The sequence below is a fragment of the Rana temporaria genome, chromosome 3 (assembly GCF_905171775.1).
Source record: "Rana temporaria chromosome 3, aRanTem1.1, whole genome shotgun sequence".
Taxonomy (NCBI): domain Eukaryota; kingdom Metazoa; phylum Chordata; class Amphibia; order Anura; family Ranidae; genus Rana; species Rana temporaria.
Window position 1 is genome coordinate 95,761,564 of NC_053491.1, and position 27,405 is coordinate 95,788,968.

The 27,405-nt window shown below is 42.7% G+C and overlaps 1 protein-coding gene across 2 annotated transcripts in view; it reads left to right on the forward strand.

The window, feature by feature from the left end:
• NPTN (neuroplastin) overlaps positions 1-27,056 on the forward strand; it is a 108,263-nt gene extending 81,207 nt beyond the window's left edge. The window contains exons 7-9 of one of the 2 annotated variants that reach the window (XM_040343024.1): positions 9,342-9,351; positions 12,607-12,676; positions 25,725-27,056. In XM_040343024.1, the coding sequence (XP_040198958.1) occupies positions 9,342-9,351; positions 12,607-12,667 (71 nt within the window). In that variant the 3' untranslated portion in view covers positions 12,668-12,676; positions 25,725-27,056. Of the gene's footprint in view, positions 1-9,329; positions 9,352-12,606; positions 12,677-25,724 lie in introns of both variants that reach the window. The other variant, XM_040343023.1, reaches the window with a different exon arrangement.
• Positions 27,057-27,405: the final 349 nt, after the last annotated feature.

Genomic DNA, 27,405 nt, shown 5'->3' on the forward strand with positions numbered 1-27,405 from the left:
AACTGACAATTGCGCTGTCATGAGACGTTGTACCCAAACAAAATGTATGTCCCCCCCCCTCCCCCCACAAATGGAGCTTGTTTTTGGTGGTATTTGATTTTTATAAACAAAAAAGACCAATTTTAAAATATATTTTTTTTACTTTTTGCTAGAATAAATATCCCCAAAAAAGGTATGAAAATTCATTGGTTTAAGCTGATATGTATTCTACAAATTTTTGGTAGTAAAAATCGCAATAAGCGTATATATTGATTGGTTTGCGCAAAAGTTAGTGTCTACAAACAAAAGGGGGGCTAGATTTATGGCAATTTTATAAAAAACATATATTCAGCGATCAGAGCTAAAAATGGCCACTGATTACTGTATAAATGTCACTGGCAGTGAAGAAGTTAACACCAGAGAGCTATCAAGGGGTTAAGTGTTCCCTAGGGAGGTGTTTCTAACTGGGGGGGGGGGGCACGAGTGTAGTGACTGCAGGAGGAGACTGATCACTAGGAATCTGTCTCTTCTACCCTGACAGAATGGAGATCTGTCTGTTTACATTGACAGATCCCCGTTCTGTGTCTCTCAGAAGCAATCGTGGGTGACCGGCAGAACATCGTGACCATGCACGTCAGTTCCGGCACCACGCGTGCGCCCCCCTAATGGTCTTAAAGTGGCCGGCGTACAGGTACTGTGATTCGCCCAGGAAAGCCAACCTGCTACAGTACAACTGTGGCGGCTGGTCCTTAAGTGGTTAAAGAACAGTGTTGGACAAATAAAAACAGCTGCCCCATTAATAAGACTCATTTAACTTGGGCACCTTTTTATTATATTACTTGAGTAGAAGAAAGATTCTATTTGTTCACTCAACAAACATGAAAATATAATTTGGCAATGATTTGGTTTGGCATTCACTTCAACCAGATACAGGGGTTGGTAAGACCTTCAGTTAAAAGAAAATATCTTGGCCATCTCTGCCATAATGTACTGTATATGTGGTGTTGCTGCACAGTTTAACCATAATACACTGTTGCATATTAACACACGAACCACATGAAGACTTCTACAATTGTAGTGCAGTATATGTGTAGTGTTATCGATAACTTTAACGCCGGTTCAAGTATTGCTCCTAAAGGGGTTGTAAAGGATTTTTTTTCCCCATAATAAGCATCCTTTACTTGCAGACATTCCTCTTTTCACTTCCTCATTGTTCGTTTTTGCTCAGAAGTTGCTCTATTTCTTCTCTGTTCTGTTCACTTCCTGCTTGTCTGATTTTACTGACCACCGTGACGGGAGGCTTTACTGCGGTGGTCAGTAACGTGCTCACCCCCTCCTGGGAACTCTGTGTGGCAGGACGCTCTCTACGTGTTAGAGACTTCAAGGAGGTGTGAATTACTGGGTGTGCCGCAATTCATACTGGGAAATGTAGTTCTTACATGAACGAGCGATGCAAACCAGAAAGTGAATGAGAGAACAGAAACTAGAACGCCGGAGGTGATATAGATGAAGGAATTTAATAGGTATTTACTCGTTTTTTAACAGAATCATTACACTATTCTGTCTACCTTGCAGACATAAATTTTAGGCAAATTTTTCTTTCCTTTACAACTCCTTTAAGTGCAACCTGAAGTTCTCTTTGCATTGTCTTATAAACACTGCATTTGTCTTCCAAAAAGAAAGGTATGGTAGGTTTTAGAAGTCTAAATGTTAATGTTGCTATCAAGACTTTAAACATACATCCATGGATACCAACATCATAAGTGCAGTATCCAGCTATGCTTACTTGACAGCATGTGCTACAATAAGTGTTACCCTCACAGATATATGTACCTGGGAGAAAAAGTCTAGGCGTTGCCCAAGGCCCCTTTTGTGTGGGCGGTCTGATCAGATCTGCCTGTCAGTTTTTAAGGTGAACCTGATCAAACCCCCCAGTCTCTTCTATGTTGCGGCGGGAGTCAGTGGTCACATGTCCACTCACACCCGCCGCCATCCAATTTGATCCTGTCTAGGGTTGTTCCGATACCACTTTTTTAGGACTGAGTACGAGTACCGATACTTTTTTTTTCAAGTACTCGCCGATACCGAATACCGATACTTTTTTTTAAATGTGTCCCCAAATGCAGCCATGTCCCCCCATATATGCAGCCATGTCCCCCCCATATATGCAGCCATGTCCCCCCCATATATGCAGCCATGTCCCCCCCATATATGCAGCCATGTCCCCCCCATATATGCAGCCATGTCCCCCCCCATATGCAGCCATGTCCCCCCCCATATATGCAGCCATGTCCCCCCCCCCATATATGCAGCCATGTCCCCCCCCATATATGCAGCCATGTCCCCCCCCATATATGCAGCCATGTCCCCCCCCATATATGCAGCCATGTCCCCCCCCATATATGCAGCCATGTCCCCCCCATATATGCAGCCATGTCCCCCCCCCATATCCAGCCATGTCCCCCTTACCGTACATGCTGCCGCATCCCCGCTTGGTTAATACGCGCGGGGAACATTACAGCTTTGAATCGCTGTAGTCTCTCGCGCCGCGCTGCCTATAGACACTCCCCCTTGCTCTGGATTGGACAGTTCACCCGAGCAAGGGGGAGTGTCTATACACGGCGCGGCGGGAAAGACTACAGCTATTCAAATGAATGCTGTAATGTTCCCCGCCCGTATTAACCAAGCGGGGATGCGGCAGGATTCGTTTGGGGGGGGGGCGAAGTATTCTATTTTGGTATCGGGGGTATTTGCGGGAGTACGAGTACTCCCGCAAATACTCGGAATCGGTCCCGATACCGATACTAGTATCGGTATCGGGACAACCCTAATCCTGTCCTCTAAAAACAGACGGATGGTGATCCTATTCCCCATGTGGCTATTGAATGGAAACGAACAGGCGGTTTGTTTCCATCCAATTGCCCCATAAAGGAGAGTTGGACTCTCTGGTCAGCCTGATGGAGCGGACACAGACCTGTCATCCGGATCAGTGGAGAGATCCCCCTGAGCAAGCAGATTCTGCTCCACGGAGGTGCCCGTGTGAAAGGGGCCTAAAACAGTCAAATGTAGCCCATGTAGAACCGGTTTAGAAATGCAGAACGGATTTGTATGAGCTACACTGCTGCTTGTTAGTAGCATACCTCCAGTTTTAGGTTTAGCACTTAGCCTATTTGAATCATATTAACAGTATATCATTTCAAAAGAATGTGTCTGTTGTGATTAACAATGTCACTCACACATTTCTTCCCTTTATGTGGTATATCTGGTAAGTTTGTGCCCTATGTGCTTTTAAGTAATACTTCTCTGCAGGAACACCCTAATGTCATGTTTTCTTTGTCCTGAGGTTTGTATTGTATCTGAGCCCTGGTGCCAGCTTGCTGTGGGCATGAAACACACTGTTGAAATGACTGCATGGTCATATGGCAACTTGAAGGGGTAAAATTATATTCCCTTTGCCAATATCAAAGTTTGCTAAAGCTTTTTACAAAGCTTTTACCTACATACCATGAGTTTTTTTTATTTGTCTTGTTTTTCTAGTTAAAGCTTAAAGGCAGGGTTTGGCAATATATAAATATTAGCATTGCTTTTATGAGATTAGTTTGCTCCCCCCACCCTTTGTCTAGAGATTCAGCAGTGCTTTTCATTACTCGAGCATGAACTAAGGTGTGTTCTCTCTGGCTCAGCTTTCCCTTCACATAATCTCTTTATATGCCCATGCATTTTTGCATAGGTTTTAGTTGACTAGTTTCAGATTCTGCTTAGCTACAGTTTCTTTATTTTTGAAAGTTTGCCATTGCTTCCAGCTTCAGCGAACGAGTTATATGGATGCAGTTAGCTTTGCATCTCTGCACCAAAGTAGGCAGCTGCAGGGAAATGTTGAAGTTCTGCTTATTTCAACATTTCTGGTGGGTGTTGGTCACTGACCTGCTCGGTAAGACAGTGCATTCAATGGGAACTGACTTATTGAATCAGAGTTCAACATTTCACTTTTAACCTAACTGCCTTCATTTCCATCTCAGCAATTTTACAAACTACTAAGCTGGCTGTAATGGCCTAGACTGAGCATACGTTTCCCACTTCTGTACAGCAACCGTCCTATTGTGAGAGGTATAAGCTCAGACTAGTGAACTGTTTGGGTGGAATTTGAAGCTGTATCGTTTCATTCTGTTTCCCCCTCTGGTGAATTTGATTCCCTTTTTAAAAGGTACAAGTCATTTTAATTCATGGACTAGTAATTTTGTTGATCATTAACCAGAGGCCTGAACTCTTAAATTTTTCACATGGAAATATATGGTGTGTGCATGGGTGTGTGTGCTAGGATTCTCCTTTCCAGCATGATGCACTGCAGCTTTGTCTGCCATTTTGAAAAGGGTTCCCTTTTATTGGCAGTTCAGTGTATCCTGCTGGTTTACTTGGGCACTGCCTGAATAAACCTGCTCTTCCTTTCACCATTGCTTTTTATCCGCTTCACATTTTGCTTGCCTCCTTTCTCAGCACAGATTGAATCACTCACTCCATTTCTTTACTCCCAAAGTGTTTTTTCTTTTTAAGTTTTCTTTACTTTGTTGGTTGGGAGGGGGAATCCAGGGAGGCAGTTTCTCTAATGATTCTTGTCGGTTACTGTGACTTTTTTTTTTCCCCTCCTTCAATTGCATCAAACCTTAAATATTATGGTGGTAAGTGCGAGTTTTGCATGCTTTTCCAGTTTGTCTAATCTCGCTTCCGTTGTTGGGATTGCTCAAGCCCATGATGTTAACACTTGGAGTTTCCCTCATCCACTTTCACAACTAATTTTCAGTTTCTTTTGGTTTTCTTGTTTGTTTATCCTTTTGCTATGTTTTTAATAAAAACTAAAAAAACTTTTTTTGTAATCTCCCTTACTCACAGCCTGCCCCTACCCGTGTCCTCACCTTAAGTGGGTTCTTGGCCTGTTATGGTACTGGGTCAGTAAAAAAGCTAGTGCAGAAACCGCGAAACCTAGCTGTACACCGTTTGACAGATATTTTCACCTTTCTTGGATTGCCAGCTTAAAGCAGTATTAAACCCCAAACCAGTAACATATTGCAGGTTACCAATCTTAGATTTTTCTTTTTTTGGGGGCTTTTCACTGCGTTTTCACCTGGTGATCCAGCAAGTAACCTGTATTAGAGTGGCTCTACTCTGGATGAAGGAGCAACGAACATACCCTTTAAACAGTAACATTTTTAATCTAGAGGAGAGAAGATTAGATGGACTAACCGTTACATATTTTTTAAAAAGGTCTTGCGTGAATAAAAGCTGACCATTTGTGAGTACTTCTGTCATTGTTAAATGGTTTGTCTCAACGCTCCACCTGCTAAATCTGCAGGACAGCTTGTTCTGTTTGAAAACATACTTGCAGGCTTGATCACCAGGTGGAAAATAAAGGAAAAATTCTAAAATTATTCTTCTCTGTTAGAATAATTTGTAATACCTTTTGTACCCCATGATGACATTTCTAAAAGCACAACTGCAGAGGGAGCTGTTGAGAAACTCCTCAGATCTCTGATAGAAATAGAAATTGCTTGTTTCCAGTTCTTTGCCAAGTTGACCAACAATGGTTCTGATTTTCAGTTCAGTGTATTCTTTAAAGATTGGGCAGCATTTAGGTAGTAGAGCTGCACGATTCTGGCCAAAATGAGAATCACTATTTTTTTTGCTTGGAATAAAGATCACAATTCTCGCGGTGTAAAATCTTTCACATTGTACAAAAAAAAACTTGGGCTAACTTTACTGGCTTTTTTTTTTTTTTTAATTCATTACAGTAACTTCCCCCCCCCCCCCAAAAAATGCATTTAAAAGACCGCTGCGCAAATTTTGAGTTCCCCTGAAAAAGAATGCTGTGATACTTGACAGACGGCCCAGATTTTTCTTCTTTTGACGCTGTGGCTTCAGCAGAGCATAGAGCATTCTCTGCATAGAAAGATCTGGAAATACTTTGCCAATATCGCAACGGGGAAAAAATTGCTATAAGGATTCTTGACAATCGTGCAGCTCTAGGTAGTCAGATAATGCATATTAAGCACCCTTTGCAGTTCATATCAACAGCTATCTAAAAGGACAATTGTATTCAAAATCATAGGATAACCGGAAGCATTTTTTCAGCCACATTGTACATTCCTGAGGTGTATGTATGATAACACCCTTGCTCATAGGCCTTGCTCTTGATGTTTAAGTAACTGCATTAGGCAGCCTGTAGCTTTATCTCCTTTTTCTAAAAAATGCACTAAATATGGGGCCCGTTTTCTAGTAGGAATGTTTCACCGACTGTATAGATGTTAGAGGGCCCATTGTGTATGGTATGGAGCCTTTTTACAACTATTTCAAAACCAATTTTAATTTTTTTTTGCTTCATGCGCAAGAAAGTTGAAAGATTTAGGGATATTTTTATTTTGTAGCATGTGGTAAATTGGACTGTTTTTTTTTTTTTTCCCCCTCCCCCAACATTCCTGTAAATCGGAGCAGAGTCAGTGTGTGGGCACTAGATGGAGCTAGAGAATGATTTTGACTTTATATAGTATTAGATGAGGTGCTAAAACACAAGACTCCCTTTTATATACATTGGTAAACGATACAGTACCACTGACAAGCTACTGTGGCATATACAGGTGCATCTCCTAAAATTAGATTATCATCAGTTATTTTATTTCAGTAATTCAATTTAAAAAGCGAAACTCCTATTTTATATGGATTTATATATATATTTCAAGTATTTCTTTTTATTTTGATGGTTTACAGCTAATAAGAACCCAAAATTCAGTATCTCAAAATAAGAATTTAAAATATGAATATTGCATAAGACCAATAATAAAAAAAAAAATGTAATACAGAAATGTTGGTTACTGAAAGTATGTCCTTCTATAGTATGCACTCATAACTTGGTTGGGCTCCTTTTTTGCATGAATTACTGCATCAATGTGGTGTGGCATGGAAGCGATTAGCCTGTGGCCCTGTTGAGGTGTTGCTTTGATAGCGGCTTTCAGCTAGTCTGCATTATTGGGTCTGGTGTCTCATCTTCCTCTTGACAATACCCCACAGATTCTCTATGGGGTTTAGGTCAGGTGAGTTTGCTGGCTAATCAAGCACAGTGATACTATGATCATTAAACTAGGTCTTGGTACCTTTGGCAGTGTGGTCAGGTGCCAAGTCCTGCTGTAAAATTAATCCGCATCTCCATAAAGCTGGTCAGCAGAGGGGAGCATGAAGTGCTCTAGAATTTCCTTTTTAGAGGGCTGCTGACTTTGGACTTGATAAAACACAATGGACCAACACCAGCAGATGGCTCCCCAAATCATCACAGACTGGAAAATGTTGCATTTCATTTGGAAATCAAGGTCCCAGAGTCTGGAGGAAGAGTGGAGAGGCACAGAATCCAAGTTGCATGAGGTCCAGTGTGAAGTTTCCAGGCAGTGATGATTTGGGGAGCCATGTCTTCTGCTGGTGTTTGCCCACTGTGTTTTATCAAGTCCAGAGTCGGCACAACCCTCTACCAGGAAATTCTAGAGCACTTCATGCTTCCCTCTGCTGACAAGCTTTATGGAGATGTGGATTTCATTTTTCAGCAGGAGTTGGCACCTGCCAAAAGTACCCAATGCCTGGTTTATGATCATGGTATCACTGTGCTTGATTGGCCAGCAAACTCGCCTGACCTAAACCATGTAGAGAATCTTTGGGGTTTTGTCAAGAGGAAGATGAGACACCAGACCCAATAATGCAGACTAGCTGAAAGCTGTTATAGCCACCTGGGCTTCCATAACATCTCAGTGGTGCCACAGGCTGGTCGCTTCCTTGTCACGCTGCATTGATGCAGTAATTCATGCAAAAGAAGCCCTGACCAAGTATTGAGTGCATAATAAACTGTACATGGACCTACTTTTCAGTAAGCCAACATTTTATGTAAAAAAAATTTTTTTTTAAGTAATCTAGTTTTCGGAGATGCTGAATTTTGGGTTTTCACTAGATGAAAGCCATAATCGTCAAAATGAAAATAAAAATGCTTGAAATATCACTCTGTGTGACGCAACCATATAAAATATTAGTTTCACTTTTTTAGTGAATTGCTGAAATTTCTTTTTTTTTTTTGAGATGCACCCGTATTTGTCAACTTTTTACCCTTTTCAATCCTACCAGGAAACATGTTTTCCTGCCAGTGAATGGTTTGGTTTGGTTTTGCATTTGTGCGTGCGTGTGTCTGTCTAGGGAATTGGTTGCTGTGTCTCTCAGGCCCTCTGTGTAAATGTAGCGCTCCTGTACATTAATCTAGCACGCTGTAGCCCTCCCCAGTCTGACTTATCTGTCCCATTTCAAAATGCATTTTGCCAGTTTCCCAGACGTCTATGGACAAAGGCTTGTTGACTGTTTGTGCACAGTTTGTTCTTCCTTTTTCTTCTCTTGCTTTGTATTTTCTTCTTTTTGTATTTATTTTCCACAGAGATATTTATTTTTTTGGCTACCTGTTGACATTGTTCATGCGCTGCCAGCAGGTAGAGAGGAAGTAATGGGGATCATATGATCATATTACTCCCCGATTTTCCTTATGCAGGTGCCAACACACGTTTCAAAGACTGTAACTTTTCTCCATCTTTTTGCTTCATGTGCACTAGTCTCCTTGTGGAATCCTGCTGCAAATTTTTCTTCAAGACTTCAGTGAAAATCCCTCAATTTGTCACACCTGTATGTAGGCATTACCTCTTTAAGGAAATAAAAACCAATGAATATGTTAATAATTCTAGAAAGATATTGATGCAATCAATTTGGCCACGGCACATAGTAAAGCTCTATGTGACCTTGTAGCTGAAGTCTGGCAGGGGAAGAGGATGTTCATGCTTTTTTTGTATTTGCTCAGTCCATGATTGTGTTGGGAAGAAATCAAACTTCTGGTAATAGTTTAGAATCTAGATAATGTGCAGTGTAGAGTCTTGGTCAAGGAAGACATCTTCTGCTGTCATCACTAACCTACCCATTACCCCACTATAAGAAAACAACCAGCAGGATTTTACAACTGAAATGTTGGGTTTGTCATGTCATTAGTCCTCTGAGTGAACCACTGGAACTAGGGGACAAGATGGATTCAATGAAATCTCAACAATCTGTCCACTACAGTTGCAGTCCTTCATGGCTGATGTCAAACTTATGCTTCATCGTAAAGAACATAGCCAACCATTTAGTAACAAGATAAGCAAGTTGCCTCAAGTGACTGTGATGCATCCAAACTGTGAGCAGCAGTCACTATAGTTATGAGTTCTATGTAGGTCTGCTGTTAACTGTTCTTTGACTTTCATTTTTTTTTTCTTCCCCTTCTTATTTCTCTTATGATCGCTTGGGTGCTTCAGATGATGAACCAGCTGGACCAATGTAAGTAGACCTGTATACCTCTAAAATGTTCCATCCCTTCAGTACAGCCATCACACTTCATGCCAAACGCATTTTTTGCACAGTCTCTAGCCTTACCCTACAGTACTATTGGATCTGTGGAAAAAAATATATATATATATATATATATATATATATATATATATATATATATATATATATATATATATATATATATATATATATATATATATATATATATATATATATATATACACAGAACTGTGCAAACATTTTAGGCAGGTGAGGGGAAAAAAAATGTAAATTAGGAAGGAATAGGAAGCGTTGGGTCATTTTTATCAATTAACAAAATGTAAAGTAAATGAACAGAAGAGAAATCCAAATCAAATTAATATTTGGTGTGACTACCCTTTTTAGCTTCAAACCAGCATCAATTCTTGTTGCACTTACATGCAGTTTTTGGAGGAACCCAGCAAGGTAGGTTGTTCCAAACATCTTGCACTAACTACAGATCTTCTGTGAATGTAAGCGGCCTCAAATCCTTCTGTCTTTTCATGTAATCAGACAGACTCTGTTTATCAGGGCTCTGTGAGGGCTAAACAATCACTTCTAGGACTCCTTGCCCTGAAGATAGGCCCTAATGACATTGGCTGTATGTTTGGGGTAATTGTCCTGCTGCAGAATACATTTAGGGCCAATAGCATGCCTCCCTGATGGTGTGGCATGATGGTTAAGTATCTGCCTTTACATCTCAGCATTGAAGACCCCATTGATCCTGACCAAATCTCGAACTCCATTTGCAGAAATGCAGCCCCAAACTTGCAAGGAACGTGACCATGCTTCACTGTTATAAGATGAGAGAAGAGATAACCGCTCAGATGAACCAGAGAGCCAATCTCCTTAAATCCGAACCATGGATGCAGGCAATGCAATGGAAATGCAAACTTGAAGAAAGAAAAGCTGGGACAGCCGCACTACAAAAAAGTTCCTTTTTAATAAAAATTGGTCACAAAATTACATGCCACGGCCAAAAGAATCAGAACAAAAGCTGACGCGTTTCGCACTGTATCTCAGTGCTTATTCATAGCTATGAATAAGCACTGAGATACAGTGCGAAATGCGTCAGATATTCTGATTCTTTTGGCCGTGGCATGTAATTTTGTGACCAATTTTTATTAAAAAGGAACTTTTTTGGAGTGTGGCTGTCCCAGCTTTTCTTTCTTCAAGTTTGCACGCTTCACTGTTGCCTGCAGACGCTCACTATTATACAGCTCGCCTGCTACAGCCAAATATTTCAAATTTTGACTCTTCAGTCCAGAGCACCTGCTGCCATTTTTCTGCACCCCAGTTCCTGTGTGTTCGTGCATAGTTGAGTCACTTAGCCTTGTTTCCACATCTGAGGTATGGCTTTTCATTTTTATTTTATAAATGCCACTTTTGGCTAGACTTCTCCAGACAGTAGTGGGTGTACCTGGATCCTGCTGGTTTCCATCAGTTCCGTGCTGATGGAAATGCTGGACATGGTTTATGACCCGTGACCTGAAACTTTGATCCACAACCTCACCTTGGTAGCAAAGCTGGGCTGTTCCTTACCCAGTTTTAAGCATCCTACAAAGCTGTTTCTGTTAAAGGATAAGTTCCCCTTTTGACAAAAAAATAAATGCACATTTTTTGCAGGTAAAAAAAAAACGTAACTTAATATTTTGTGTTGCTGGAGCCTGTAAAGCATTGCACCAGCAATCGGTAGCTTGCTGGTGCCATGTAGGTCTTTTGCAGACCTCTCCGTGTATCTGCCTGCTTGTACCTCATTCAAGCAAGCCAATACAGAAGAAGAAGTAGTTCATTGAGAACTACAAGAACTTGTAGTCTACAATCACAGTGGACTGTGAGTGACACGGCCGGCATGTGGAGCGGGGGTGGCGGCCCTTTCATAACATGTTACACCCTGAATATGGGTGTAACATGTTATGAAAGGTAAACTTCTCCTTTAATGACTGTATTTCAACTTGCATATGAAATTGATGATCATTAGCATCTGAGTGATATAATAGATTAATAATACACCTGACTCTAATCCTACCAAATCCCTGACTTTGTGCAAGTGTACAAAGTATATAAATGCTGGTTTGAAGCCAAAGGGTATTTGCACTAAATATTATTTTCGATTTTTCTTCTGTTGTGTTTGCATTGTGTAAATTTATATATATTTTAATTGTTTATTTTTCAAAGCATTCCTACTTTTTAGCATTTCTTCACACTTGCCTAAAATGTTTGCACAGTACTGTGTGTGTGTGTGTGTGTGTGTGTGTGTGTGTGTGTATATGTGTATATATATATATATATATATATATATATATATATATATATATATATATATATATATATATATATATATATATATATATATATATATATATATATATATATATATATATATAAATAAATATAAGTGTGTGTGTGTCTATACGTTTTGGAATTCCAAGTATTTGCCTTTGACTATGTAAAAAAAAAGCGCACACACTCTAACACTTTTTGGAGCAGAGGTCATTAAAGCCTTGTTGCCCAGACTTCATTTAGCAAGGTCAGTGAATTAGATATCTAAATTATGAGATTTATGTAGGAAAATTAGTTAATAAAGTAGGCCATTATTTGGTACAAGTTTATTACTCCACTGAGAGTTAAGTATTGGAAAATAGAATAAAAAAAGGGATCTTTTTCAAGCACCTTCTGCACAATGACAATATGTTCAGAAGAGAAAATTGAAAAGGGTAGGGTGCTAGGGCAAGTGTAAGTTTGATCATTGCAGGAGAGCAGGCTGAGTTTCCAGCATAGTGTAAAGAACTGATCATGGTGTGTTCTCCTGCTTGGTGTGGTTAGTTTTTAATGGGAAAGCAGAGGGACTGGGAGGAACACCAGGGATTACAATACAAAGTGAAAGATACTTTTTATGGTACTGTATATGGTACAGCAAGGCACACAACATGAATATGAAATGTTGAGTTTATCCCTCCCTGTCACTAGTGGATGTTGTGTTCCATGTTTAATTGTAAAATAATTTTCTCAATAGAAAAAAATAAAACAGCTTTAATTACCGCAAAAAAAAAAAAAAAAACTGTTTTGCTGTAGATTTTTCCTAGTCTGAATGTAGTCTTTTGCTACAAATGTCAAATCTCTCACCAGCTCACTTGTTTTTGTTCTCGCAAAATGTCATTTTGCTGCTCGTAAATTATGCGATTTGTGGATTCTGATTAATCCTTTCTCATGTCTTTCCTTCAGGAAGAGTAACTCTACAAATAACCACAAAGATAAAAATTTGAGACAAAGAAACACTAGCTAAACAAATTCTGTAAGTAATATATTGTTTATACTTAATCATGTAACTTATAGTGAAATGTTCAACACATGGAATTCTATGTTTAACAAGTAATAAATATATAAATTGCTGCATAAATTGCCGGCGCTATATACAGTAAATACCTTGTAATAAATAAAGCCACTAATCTTTAACACAGACGTGGGCTCTAAACTGTATGGCAAGTATTGAATTTGTTGTATATGATGTCTTCATATGCATTTTCCATTTTGTCTGGAGTCTGCAGTGTGGATATCTGACTACAAAATTATAATAGTTTTTCCGTCTAGAAGAGGCTATCACTTGTCAAGAATCTCTTTACTTTAACAAATTTTGAACCAACGATATGGAGATTTGCAGGTTCCTTAACCACTTAAGACCCGGACCAATATGCAGGTAAAGGACCAGGCCCCTTTTTGCAATTTGGCACTGCGTCGCTTTAACTGACAATTGCGCGGTCATGCGACGTGGCTCCCAAACAAAATTGGCGCCTTTTTTTTCTCCCACAAATAGAGCTTTCTTTTGGTGGTATTTGATCACCTCTGCGGTTTTTATTTTTTGCGCTATAAACAAAAATAGAGCGTCAATTTTGAAAAAAATTCAATATTTTTTTCCTTTTTGCTATAATAAATATCCCCAAAAAGATAGATATATATATATATATATATATACACACATACACACATATATATATATATATATATATATATATATATATATACACATATATATATATATACATACACATATATATATATATATATATATATATATATATATATATATACATTTTTTACCTCAGTTTAGGCCAGTGTTTCTCAATTCCAGTCCTCAGGCCCCCCCAACAGGTCAGGTTTTCAGGATTTCCATTATTTTGCACAGGTGATTTGATCAGTTTCACTGCCTTAGTAATCACCACAGCCTTTTCATCTGAGGGAAAACCTGACCTGTTGGGGGGGCCTGAGGACTGGAATTGAGAAACACTGGTTTAGGCCAATATGTATTCTTCGTATTTTACTACTAATGGCGGCGATCAGCGATTTTTTTTTGTGACTGCGACATTATGGTGGACACAGACAATTTTGACACATTTTTGGGACCATTGTCATTTTCACAGCAAAAAGTGCTATAAAAATGCATTGTTTACTGTGAAAATGACAATTGCAGTTTGGGAGTTAACCACTAGGGGGCGCTAAAGGGGTTAAGTGTGACCTCATATGTGTTTCTAACTGTAAGGGGCTGGACATGTGACGTCATTGATAGCCTTTCCCTATATCCGGGAACAGACAATCAATGACAGTGCCACTGTGAAGAACGGGGAAGGTGTACACACCTCTCCCCCCGTTCAGCTCCTGTGACCGATCCCAGGACTTCGGCGGCGATCGGGTCACGGAGCTTTGGACCGGGTTGCGGGCGCGCTTAAGTGGCTGGGCACTTAATGAGGACATACAGGTACGTGCTTGTGCCCAGCCGTGCCATTCTGCCAACGTATATCGGCGTTAGGCGGTCCTTAAGTGGTTAAAGCGGAGTTCCACCCAAAAATAGAACTTCCACTTTTTGGATTCCTCCCCCCCTCCGGTTTCACGTTTGGCACCTTTCAGGGGGGAGCAGATACTTGTGTAATACAGGTATTTGTTACCACTTCCTGGCATAGATCATTGCGGTGATCTACGTCATGTCAGGCGCTTACACTGTCCTCCCCGCTGTCTTCTGGGAAACACACAGGTCCCAGAATAACCTTCTGTCAGGAGAGGACTAGGTTGAAACATTGTTAGTGTTAATACAACCTTAAACTGTACAGTACCGCCCAGGAGGCGGTCTCTCTAGGTATAACCCCTCTCCCTGCACACAGCAGCCTCAGTTTTTATTCTGCCTAGCATAGGAGTTGGACCTGGCTCCCTATGGGCCCTTGGTCTTGGAGTTTTTTTTTTCTCTCTGCTTTGATCCGCTATCAACTGCCGACTGGGCGGCAGGCTGGATATCAAAGATCCTTGTAGTCACCCCAGTTTCGACCAGCGAGTGTGTGCAGGCCTTTAACTACGCGCTGGGTCCTGCCACAACATGCCCCGTTTGCTCTAGGGGTGGCCAGGGAGCTACACACTGCGGGGCACACATATGACCGGGGTAATTACTGTCTCTGTCACAGTGTGCCGGGCCAACAGCTACTTCCGTACTGCTCGGGTGGTGGGTCTGTTTGGGATGCTTCAAGCAAGCTTCGCAGGATCGGTAAGTACCCTCCCCCCTGCCTCGGTGGAATGGCTGGGCATTCCCTGGGAGATGGGGGTCCCTTACACCCTTCCCTTCTTCTCTCCTTCCCCTCCTCACGCTTCTGACGGGGCCTACTGCATTACGGGGGTTCACCTGGAGGGGGGACTTCACTCTCTGTGGGGGCTGCGCTGCTAGGTCCACTGCCCTGAGGTGCTATTCTGGGGGGGGGTTTGCTGCCTGTATCTTGCCACCATGCTGTCCCTGCCTGTCGGTGCTAATTTTTCTTGTTCGGCGGCCATTTTCCCGTAGCCTGTATTTTCTATGCTATGGCGGACATTTTCCTGTAGCCGCATGCCTTTTTTCTCTATGGGATGACTGTTTGGCGGCCATTTTCGTGTGGTCCGCTCCCTTGTACTAGTTTTTTACAGCGGCGGCTATTTTCCCGTAGTCCGCACGCTTTTTTACAGGGCGGCCGCTCGGTGGCCATTTTCTTGTGTTTTTTTGGACCTCATGGCATGGGCCCTCCTCCGCTCATAAGCGACTTTTTCGTCCGCCAGGAGCTGCAGGTAAGAGATCCCAGACTGATAAAGCTCCTGCTAAGGGACAAAAGCTTCCCTGGTTTCGCAAGCCTAACAAACCTGAGCATAAGCCTGCGACCGCATGAAGGTTTGCCCCCGCCGGACACGCGGGTGGGGGGTCGCCTTCGCACATTCGCGGCTCGGTGGTCTTCCCTACTTTACGACCAGTGGGTTTGCGAAGTAGTTTCTTCCAAGATAGTTACTCTTACCCTCCAAACAGATTTTTTTCCCCTAAAACCTTCAGCTCCCTCTGACTCGTCAGGTGGCCCTGTTTGAGGCTGTGCAGGATCTGCTAGCACGGGGAGTGATCGTGCCCATGCCCCCGCTGGAAGGTTTTCAAGGGTTTTATTCAAACCTGTTTGTGGTCCCGAAGAAGGAAGGGGTCTGCCCAATCCTGGACCTCAAGGCCCTGAACTGCTTTGTAAAAGTTCAGGATGGAATTGGTACGCTCGGTAGTCGCAGCACTCCATCCGGGGGATTTCCTGGCATCCTTGGACATCAAGGACCAATACTTGCATTTTCCCCTATTTGTCGGACATCAGAGGTTTCTGCGTTTTGTGGTCGGATGACCACTACCAATTTGCCAATTTGTGGCTCTTCCTTTTGGCCTGGCCTCAGCGCCAAGGGTGTTCACCAAGGTGCTCGCTCCGGTTCTGGCATTGCTGAGACAGCGAGGTATCGCTATCGTGGGTTACCTGGACGACCTTCTTCTGAGAGCTGCTTCAAGCTCAGAATTAGCGGTGGATGTGGCGATTGTCATCCAGACCCTTCGAGATTTCGGTTAGATCCTGAACCTCCAGAATTCGGTGCCGACTCCGCGCCTGGTCCCCCTAGAGACGGGGTTTTGTCTCCCCTCGGACAAATTACAAATTCTTCAGGCGGCGGTGAGGCTGCCGACCTCCCGCAGGCGGTCGGCGCTACACTTTTGCATGCAAGTCCTGAGCCTCATGGTGGCCTCCTTCGAGGCAGTGCCGTATGCTCAATTCCACACTTGGGCCTTGCAGAAGGAAATACTGACCAAATGAGACAAGTCTCCGTTGTCCCTGGGTTGTCAGATCCAGGTGGACCAGGCGGTCAAGGCTTCCCTGGTCTGGTCGCAAAGTCTTTTCTTCCCCTTCAGTGGACGGTAATTACGACGGACACCAGTCTGACCGGTTGGGGGGGTGTTTGGGGTGTCCAGTCGGCTCAGGGTCGCTGGACGAATCCCGCCTACCGATCAACGTGTTGGAGCTTCGGGCGATCAGGCTGTGCCTCTCCTCGTGGTCTCAGACTTCGTCTGAGAAACGAGGAGGTCGGCGCCAGCCTCGGAGGTCGGCAGAGCGGAGCGTGCCGGCTCTATCGGCCATATAAATCCCGGGCGTAGAAATCTGGCAGGCGGACTACCTCAGCCGCTGGACCAAGCAGAATGGTCGTTGCACCCGGATGTGTTTCAACTCGTTTGCAACAGGTGGGGCACACCAGACGTGGTTCTTCTGGCTTCACGACTCAAACGAAAGGTGTTGAGGTTTGTGGCTAGGTTGAGAGACCCTTGGGCAGATGCGACAGACTCCGTGGGGTAAGCATCGACTGATTTACGCCTTTCCCCCACTAAAGCTTTTTCCTCGTCTGCTTCGCAGGGTGCAGACCGAGGGAATCCCGATGATTCTAATTGCTTCAGATTGGCCTCGCCATCCCTGGTACCCCGACCTAGTGTGTCTGGTGGTGGATGTTCCGTGACGACTACAGCTGCGAGAGGACCTTCTGTCGCAAGGCCCCATACTTCATCCTGGTTTACAGTCGCTGGCTTTAACGGCGTGGCTATTGAAAGTCAGGTGTTAAGGGACCGTGGCCTGTCTGATGTGGTTATTGCTACCATGCTGAGAGCACATAAGTCTTCCTCTAAGAAGATCTATCATCGTACTTAGAAGGCCTACATCTCGGTGTGAGGAGCTGAAGTGGCGTCCACGTGTATACTCGGTCTCCAGGATTTTGCTGTTTCTACAGCGAGGTGTGGATTTCTGCTTTGGCCATCTTTTTTAACAGCCCTTGGCGGTGCACGTTCGTACAGGGGGTTTGACATGTGGCTCCTCCGTGGGACTTGAATCTGGTCCTCTCGGTACTTCAGAAACCGCTCTCTCAAAAGGTGGCCTTTTTGGTGGCTATTACGCCCGCAGCCTTCATTTCTTCCTAAGGTCATTTTGGCTTTTCATCTCAATGAGGACATTGTACTTCCGTCCTTGTTCCCTCGACCTTCGCATCCTAAAGAGGCTGCTTTACATTCCGTGGACATGGTCCGAGCCCTGTGGGTGTACCTGTCTGCTATTGCTTCATTCCAGGAGTCTCATCGATCACCATCTCTGGGTGAATTAGACAGGTCGTGATTCAGGCCTATGCCATACGCCTCCATTTCCTTTCACGGCACATTCTACCTGGTCGATAGGTGCCTCCTGGGCTTTCCGACATCAGGCGTCTGTCTCCCAGGTGTGTAAGGCGGCAACTTTTTACACCGCTGCAAAACCCCCCCACCATTTTATTCTGTAGGGCCTCTGCTTTTAAAAAATTAGTTTGGGGGTTCTAACTAATTTTCTATCATAAACCTACCCAACAGATTTTGTTACTAATGGTAAAGCCTATTTAAGGCACTTGTCACCCTAAGATACTAAAAGTTTTAGAACTACCAAACACACGCCCCTTCAGCTTCTCCTCATAGTATTGCTTCTGTAGTTTTCTAGAGAATGCTTAGAACATTACAAACTGATAACTCTGTATGCAGTCTGCCTCTGCGTCATGGTTGTCAACTAACTGTAATTTTAGCCAGATTCAAACAGAATTTTTGTACTTGAAGGGGTTGTAAAATAATTTTTTTTTTTTTTTTTCATAAGCATCCTTTACCTGCAGACATTCCTCTTTTCACTTCTTCATTGTTTGTTTTTTTTGCTCAGAAGTTGCTCTATTTCTTCTCTGTTCTGTTCACTTCCTGCTTGTCTGATTTTACTGACCACCGTGACGGGAGGGTTTACTGTGGTGGTCAGTAACGTGCTCACCCCCTCCTGGGAACTACATCTGTGCGGCAGGACGCTCTCTACGTGTTAGAGACCTCAAGGAGTTGTGAATTACTGGGCTTGCCGCAATTCGTACTGGGAAATGTAGTTCTTACATGAACGAACGATGCAAACCAGGAAGTGAATGAGAGAACAAACTAGAATGCCGGAGGTGATATAGATGAAGGAATTTAATAGGTATTTAATAGTTTTTTTAACAGAATCATTACACAATTCTGTCTACCTTGCAGACATTAATTTTAGGCAAATGTAAATCATTTTACCTGGAGCTTATTAAGGGACACAGGTTTCAGTTTATATATGGACTGGGTTATACTGCTGCCTATAGGAGAATTTGGACATGGGCTAGGTATAACCCTTCCCACTCCCAATGTCTGTTTTGTAGAAAAAAACGTACTTTGGAGTAGATCACAAACAGTGGTGTGGGACTTGTGTCACTCAAGAAAATCCAAGAAATCTATTTTATTTCAAGTAGAAAAATTTGCTTTATCATTCTCTTGTAGCTCAAAGAGCTGAATGAAGGAACTTATGCCTGGCGCTAGCATCAGATGAGGATTGAATATCCACCTGGTAAAAGCTATAGAACGTGTGAAGGGATAACCAGGTAGCAGCCTTGCAAATCATGAAGGCTGAGAAGCACTCTCAGACCTAGTAGAGTGCTCCTTGCCAGGAAAACTGGAACTTTATCCTTAAGGCCATAGAACTGAAAAATGTGTCTTGGCCACCAAGAAATGTTCGAACAAGGAGCTGGTTCACCTTTTACCGCTGGTCTGCGAGTATTGTCTTGTTGAGTACCTGTGTATTGTCTTGTTGAGCCACTGTGCCCAGACTGCCACCTGCTGGAGAGAGGATCAATCAATTGTCATTTCTCCTCCGTCCGGCTTGCAGTGAGGTTTGTAGCACCTGCTGCCGGAGGAAGGTTGGGCAGGAAAGCTCACCGGCATCCAAGCTCCCAGGTCTCCTTTTACGGATCCTCCGCACACAGCCTCCAGCCTGCGGTCCCTGGCCTCATCTGGCTTCACCTCCCCCTAGCCCCCCAGGCTTGCCATTCTCTTCACAGGTGCCGAACGCAGCCACAAAGACCGTCCAGATATGGCCCTCTTAACACCAGGCAGCCTGGCCAGCCCGTGGCTGCGGCCTGCAGGCACACACACCCAGCCCCCTCCCTTTCTCCCCCAAAACCTGCCACCTTTCCTAACAGGGACTGCCAGCCTGCGATCGGAGCATCACCCGCAGCATCACTCCTGAATAAGGTAAGCCCAAATAGCCCCACTACCTCCCGGCATCCACTACACCCCCTCTGGAGTCCCGATCTCGCGGAGGCGGCTTTAGGAAAGTCCGCAGGCTCCGGCAGGCATGCTGCATTTTACTGGATCAAATCCTGTTGGCTCCACAAAAAAAAACTCCTGTCACAGGTCCCCCCCTCGCCCCAGGAGGATCTCCAACACCACCCTCCTGTGCCCTGGAGCCTCCACCAACGAACGGTTGCACTCACCCAGCAGCACAGTCCCCGGCTCGGGCCTAGTCCTAACCGGTGGCCATCTTACTACACCCCAGGAACAGGGATATCTGGGCCAACTCCTCACAGGACCCTGTCGCCGACACCTGCATTGACCACTTGGAAGGATTAGGTCTGCAGCAACTAGTATGTGGGCCCACACATGCTTCAGGTCACACGCTTGATCTCATCTTCGGACAAGATCTGGAAACTAACATACTGAAAAATGAGCCTCTACCATGGACAGATCACCATGCAATCAAATTTATAATCACTACAAACGCCCCCTAAAAAAAAAAAAAAAAAAAAAAAAAAAACAGGTGACAAGATCTCACAGGAAACTCCACTCAGAACTCTTCAAAACTACATTGGGGAACAAAATAAAAACAATTCAACAACACCAAACAGCGACAGAAATACTCAACTCCATCAACAAAGCTATTCTACAGACAGCAGACATGGTAGCGCCAAAACGCAGAACATGCATCCGGAAAAACAATTCCAGCTGGTTTGACGAGCTCACGTTACTGAAGCAAGAGCGTAGAAGAGTGGAAGCAGCCTGGAGAAGAAGCTCAACAGAGGAAAACCACATTATTTACAAGGTAATAACTAAGAAATATCACAAAAATCTTTAAGGCCAAAAAAGATCATTGTTCTAATATCATCGCAAATGCCCTGAACCGCCCCCGCAAACTCTTTAATTTAGTTGCTCAATCCATGAACCCAGTCTGCCTAGAGGCCCCGAATTTCGAATCACAAGACTTTTGCAACAAATTATTTCTTTAACAAAATTGACAAAATCCGTGAAATTATTCAGCAAAATGGAACCTTCATCGACCCCCCCTTTAAATCAAAAAGCTAATATCCACACAAATATGCCGCAATCAACTAATTTCACTTTAAAGCCCATCTCCATTGATGCCACTAAGAATATCATCGGCACTCTGCGAGATAGCACAGCGCCTAATGATATCATCCCCACCAAATTGCTAAAAGAATGTGCCGATATTGTGGCACCAGCTATCACGGATCTCATTAAACAAGTCATTCAAGGAAGGCATGGTGCCAACCTTACTGAAACGAGGCATAATCCAACCAATTCTAAAAAAAAAAACACCCTTGACCCCAAAGACCCAAACCATCGTCGACCCATAACAGGCCTAAATTTCTTCTCCAAGATAATGGAGAAATAAGTTGTACAACAGCTACAACATCATTTAGACACCCATAAATTACTTGATCCGTTTCAATCGGGTTTCCGTCCTGGTCACGGAAAAGAAACGGCACTACTCAAAATATGGGATGACGCTCTCGAAGCAGCAGACGAAGGAGAATCTTGTCTTCTGGTACTGTTGGACCTAAGCGCAGCATTTGATACTGTAGACCAGGGGTCGTCAACCCCCGGTCCGCGGCCCAAAGCCAGGCCGCATCGCCTCTCCAGCTGGGCCGCAACGCACAGGACACATTGGCGGACCGTACCGCCGCTATATCCGGGGAGATCCATTAGAAATTCAGCTGCCCAAACAGATGACGCAATCTCTGCGCTACGCTGTCCCACCCTAACATACGGGGCTGAAAGGCTACGCTACACAGAGGCGCAGCCGCCCGATGAGAGCAGAGAGAGAGAATTACGTCATCTCTCCGTCCACCCGCTCTATGCATTCCCGCAATCTAACGGCTCCCCCTCACATTCCCGCGCTGAGACTGTGTAAGTAAAGTGGGCACTGCTGAGGGACTTTTATATTTGTTTTATAATGGCACATTTTATTTTATTTATTTTTTTATACTGGGACATTGATTAAATGTCCCAGTATAAAAAAAAATATTAAATGTCTCCGTATAAAAAAAATATTAAATGTCCCAGTATAAAAAAAATATTAAATCTTTTTTTTATACTGGGACATTTAATCATTTTTTTTTTATACTGGGACATTTAATATATTTTTTATAATGGGACATTTTAATAATATTTTTACACTGGGACATTTAGGGCTGGTTCACACTGCAGCGATGTCAGTTTGAATGTGATTTGCACCCCACTGCAGTGCACATCACATGCGATCTCTGTGCGATGCGATTTCAGCTATACAAATTGTATGGTTGAATTCACATCAAACTCGCACATGACCCTTTTTTGTCCGTAGCAGAAACGATTCCGGTCAGAGTTTGCAGATCGCACTGCGATATGCAAACTGATTTGGGGGTGTTGTTAACTTTTAACTGACACTCCCAGCAGTTCGCATAGGGCAATGTGAACTGCTGCCGCAAAACCTGTGATGCGGGAACCCGCAATGGATTTGCAGGGTTCCCGCACTAACCGCTAACGCAACACATCACGATTCCTCCTACCGAACCTTGGAAAAATATTCTTCCACAAACCGGTACTTGGTGCCAAAAAGGTTGGGGACCACTGCGTAGACCACAAATTATTACTGACTCGCCTAGCTGAAGTAGCTAGAGTCGCGGACTCGGATTTACCCTGGTTCTCCTCCTCCTTGGAAAACCGATCACAAATAGTGAAACTAGGTCCTTTCACTTCTGAAAAACGCACAGTGTCATGCGGAGTCCCTCAGGGATCCCCCTTGTCGCCTGTATTATTCAATATCTATCTCCGCCCTCTTTTTGAAATCATCAGTAACCGGAAGTTACACTACCACTCCTACACGGATGACACGCAACTATATTTTCGCATCTGCAACAATAGATCATTATCTCGGACTAGAGACATGCTTTACTTTGATAGAAAATTGGATGACGAAGAGTTACCTTAACCACTTCCATACCAGGCACTTACGCACCTTCCCGCCCAAGCCAATTTTCAGCTTTCAGCACTGTCGCACTTTGAATGGCAATTGCGCGTTTGTGCGACGTGGCTCCCAAACAAAATTGGCGTCCTTTTTTTCCCCACAAATAGAGCTTTCTTTTGGTGGTATTTGATCACCTCTGCGTTTTTTTTTTTTTTTTTGCGCAACTACTAAAAAAAGACTGAAAATTTTGAAAAAAAAAGTTTTTATTTTTTTCTGTTAATTTTTTTGTAAATAAGTACGTTTTCTCTTTCAATTACGGGCACTGATATGGCGGCACTGATGGGCACCGATGAGATGGCACTGATGGACATCGATGAGGTAGTACTGACGGGCACAGATGAGGTGGCACTGATGGGCACACAGGAAGCACTGATGGGCACACAGGCGGCATGGCACTCGTGGGCGGCACTGATGGGCACTCGTGGGCGGCACTGATAGGTGGGCACTGTGGGGTGGCACTGATGGAAACGTTTACTGCAGAGTGCTAAACAGCAGAGCTGCAGCCTGTTGTTATCCATTCTCTATGTGATTTTCCACATGTATATGCTGTTTATACATCACTCATGGTAGAAGGTAGACACCTTCCATTAGCAGTACACTATATCACTATAGTTGGGTATTCATATTAGCTCTCACAGTATTCATCAATTGTGTTATTCCATTTTGCTTATCTTGCTTTCACTTTCACCCTATTGTTGGGCTTTTTTAGTGACTCATAGCCTATCGGGTTGCACTAAGACATATCATACTTTGGCCTATTTAGCTTATAGCTCCAGGTTATCGGGTATCTATACTGCTTAGATGTGCACCTAGGCAGCACCAACACCCCCACCTTTATTTATTCGAATTGTCCTGTGAACATTTGTTGATGGTTGAAAGGAAAAAGGAAGAGGAGTCCCTTGGGGGGGAAAAAAAAGTTTTCTAGAAAGCCTATGACCTAGATGTTCTGAGAAGGGCAAGAAGAGGTGTTGGGACCTTTTGTGAATAGTCTGGGAGAAGAGTATATGCCAAAGGGCATTGCAGCAAACTGTGGAAGTGATTGTCTGCCACTGTGAGGTGCAGAAAGTGCTGATGAGGTAGATTTGAAAATGCAGATTGGCATCTTGTATGCTTATGGATGATGCCATGTCTCAAGAGAAGCAATTGCTAAACTTGTGGATTCCATGTGCAATTTAATGTCTTTTGTTGAGGGATTTTAAAGGGGTTAGTTCACCTTTACAAAAACACTGCCTATGTGGGTAAAGGAGAGTTTATAGATTAAAACTGTGCAGATCTGACTAAAGTTGAATAATGCCCTTGCTATGGGTGTAGTCCATTTGCATACCTCCTGAAGCCTGACTGGAATACTCCCAGGACATTGCTAAGTGAATCCCAACCGTTACTTTTCACCTCCACCATCACATGAGTGAGCTTTTACTCTGATTCAAACCCCCTCACATGCTGTTTTTCACCCCTGATGCAGTAGCTCTAAGCTCAGTGTTTTGAGAGCTCACCCATGTGATGGTGGTGAGCAGTAATGACTAAGCTTCATTTGGCAACATCCTGGGATGGTGGTGAGCATTAATGACTAAGCTTCATTTGGCAACATCCTGGGAATATTTCAATCGGGCTTCATGAGGTACGTAAATGGCATACACCTATAGCAAGGACAGAGGCGATTCAGTTTGCATGTGTTGCGCTATATAAGTTTCTCACTCACTCACATTATTCAACTTTAGTCATAGCGTCACAGTTTGTTTTTGTCTACGGATGTCCCTTATCTGCATATGCAGTTTTTTGGTAAAGTTGAGCCAACCCTTTAGGTGCAGTGCAAGATGACTACCCTTTGTTAGGCTTTGAAACCATGAACAGGTTTGAATTCGTCTTGTGGCGGTTATTGGAACGACTACTCTCCAAGACGAGATGGTTCAGGGCATTCTGCAAATCTGTCTTTAGTCAGTTGTTTTTTTGGTGGATTTTAGAGACTAACATATCTCATGACGTGCTAGGTCCAAAAAAGCAGATTGGAAGGTACTTGCTGTAATTGCTCTGTTAAAGTACAATCCTAAAAAAAAAATAGGGCCATGTTGGTTATGCATTGCCCTAATACTGTTAGCTGCAGTTTGACACACTGAAATTGCAGCAAGAGTTAGTTACGGGGCTGCCAACCTGCCAAAGTAAAGAGAGCCTTCAAGAGTATGTATGTCAAACTGTTTGCAGAATCTTTAAAAGAAGGAACTTCAACAGGTACTGTGAGACGGGTTGCAGGAAAGGATATCACTCAGTCTGTGGCCAGCTTAACTGTTGTATTTATTTCTATATGCAACCTTATTGGAGAGAGTTTCAATTACTTGTGTTACTATGGAACCAATAAGGTGGGGGAAAAGGAAAAACAGGAGGACACAAACGGTAAACAAGATCGTCAACGTTTCTTACCCTTCACCACTCATCTAAGAATGTGCATTAGCAAGGATTCCAAACAATTATGTCCTAAAGGGACATCTTCTGAAGAGTAACAGACTGCAATAAACACTTGACAAAAGCTCCAACCCTTTCTCACTCTATGCAAACCAAATACGTTTTGGCTTCAGCCAAGGCTGAAAACCTCTTCAGATGACCGCTGTCATCTGAAACGGCTTCTGTTTTGAGCTTTGAGAACATCTGTTTGGCCTTATTCATAATTGCAGTGGGCAGCTTTGCACAGCACCATTTATTTGTGTTGTGCACAACTCATGCTATCTGGAAATCTTAAGCATCAAAGACTCAATATCCAGAATGGAGTTTAGGTAGCCAGGTATTTGGAATCGTCATCCACATTGGAGCACCCTGTTAAATGTTTTTACTAATTGAGTAAATAATCGGTGCTAAATGTTTTTCTGTAACCAAAATGTCAACCATGTTCAATATTTTTTTACCTTTTCTATCATTTAGGCATTCATGGATTTGGACAGACCACTACTCATCCTCCCTCTGAAGAGCTGGCATTGCTGAAATCAAAGTTCAGATTTCTTCAATATTCCTATTTTGTGTGCGTGTGTTTTTTTAATTTAAATTACTTTATGGGACTGAGGGTACAAGACAATTTTCTTAAAAGCATGCCTTATATAGCCTTTAAGGCGAATAAAACTGATGGGGTATAATAAGGAGCTTCAACAATAGAGTGCATATGCAGCTTTGTGTGCTGTGGCTTTTTTCTAAGTTCACTTATATATATAAAGAGAGAAAATATAAGCCTTCAAGGGGGATAGCTGGGGTGTGAGCAGTTAATGCATGCATGGTTGTTTTTTTTTTTGTTTTGTATATTTTTGGTCCGTATTTCTGTATGTTCTCAGCTCCGCTGAGCAGGGTTTACCAAACCTATACTGTAATAAGGCTTAATGTGTACTATAGCTGCTATGTGACCAATCAAAAAGCCTTTTTGGAAAACCTAGATGAGAAAGTAGGTGGTCAATTGAAGCCCTCTCTTCATGGCCCAGATTATTATTTATTTTTTAATCATTTTAATGGGGATTCTGTCTGTCACAGAAGCATGATTCCACTGCTACAGATATTTTAAGAGTCTGATGCAAGCCTGCCACTTAGAAATTGTGTGAAGCAACATTTTCTTATTGCACTTGTCTATAAACTGTGTTTTTCTTGTACTGGAGTACACTACTTTATTTCTTGAAATACCCAGTACCTTGCACAAAATGTTATGACTGGACAGAATACTGTAGAAAAGGGCTTAATTCTCTGCTGTGCGGCTGCTACAGAAAGTGATATATTTGAGTTTAGTGGAATATGTGACCATGCGCAGAACTGCTCCAGTGTAATGAGGTAAACCAGTTGGCTTGTTGGTGCATATAAATGATATGTCCAGTAATTTAGAAAATAATAGACCAATATATACATATATAGGTGGGATGCTTTATAAGTGAACATTGGTTCAATCTTGTATATTATTAAATTTTTTTGCACTGTTATGTCCAAAATGTACATTCTAGCAGGCAGAATTTTTATAAGTTATAATATATATATATATATATATTTTTCTTTTGTTTTGAAGGGGGTTTGTGTTTGGGTTATTTAAAAATTTTACATGGTTCTTTATAGCATGGTTCTATTCTATGCAACTAGATGTAAATGTCAGTATATCAGAGCTGTAATATCTTCTACTAGGGAAAAAGGGGTGGGGGAATGTTCTAGTTGCATGAACCCATGGATTGTGCAATTGAAGTGTAATGTGTGTGGCAAAATAACACTTGATAAAGTGACTAAAACAAACATTTGTACCTGTGTGCTGAATTTTGTTCTGGTTAGTTCTCTGTGAGTTTGTGTAGTTCTTTTTCAACAGCCTCAACAAATGCTGGGAAATGCTGGTCTAGCAGGCACAGCTTGATAAACTGGCCAAGATCCACTGTACTGAAGGGGAGGTTCTGATGAGCGCCACCCAGACAGGTCATGTTTCCTTTCAGGAGAGACTACAAACACAGCTTAAATTGTGACATACTGTATGCTATGCTTCTATCATTAGTTTAGCAGATTAGTTAAAAGAAACCTTTCCAGGTAAACAGCATATTTGATTCAGCCCTCATTCACATTGAATGCAGCTTTGAAATCGTGAAACTTCATC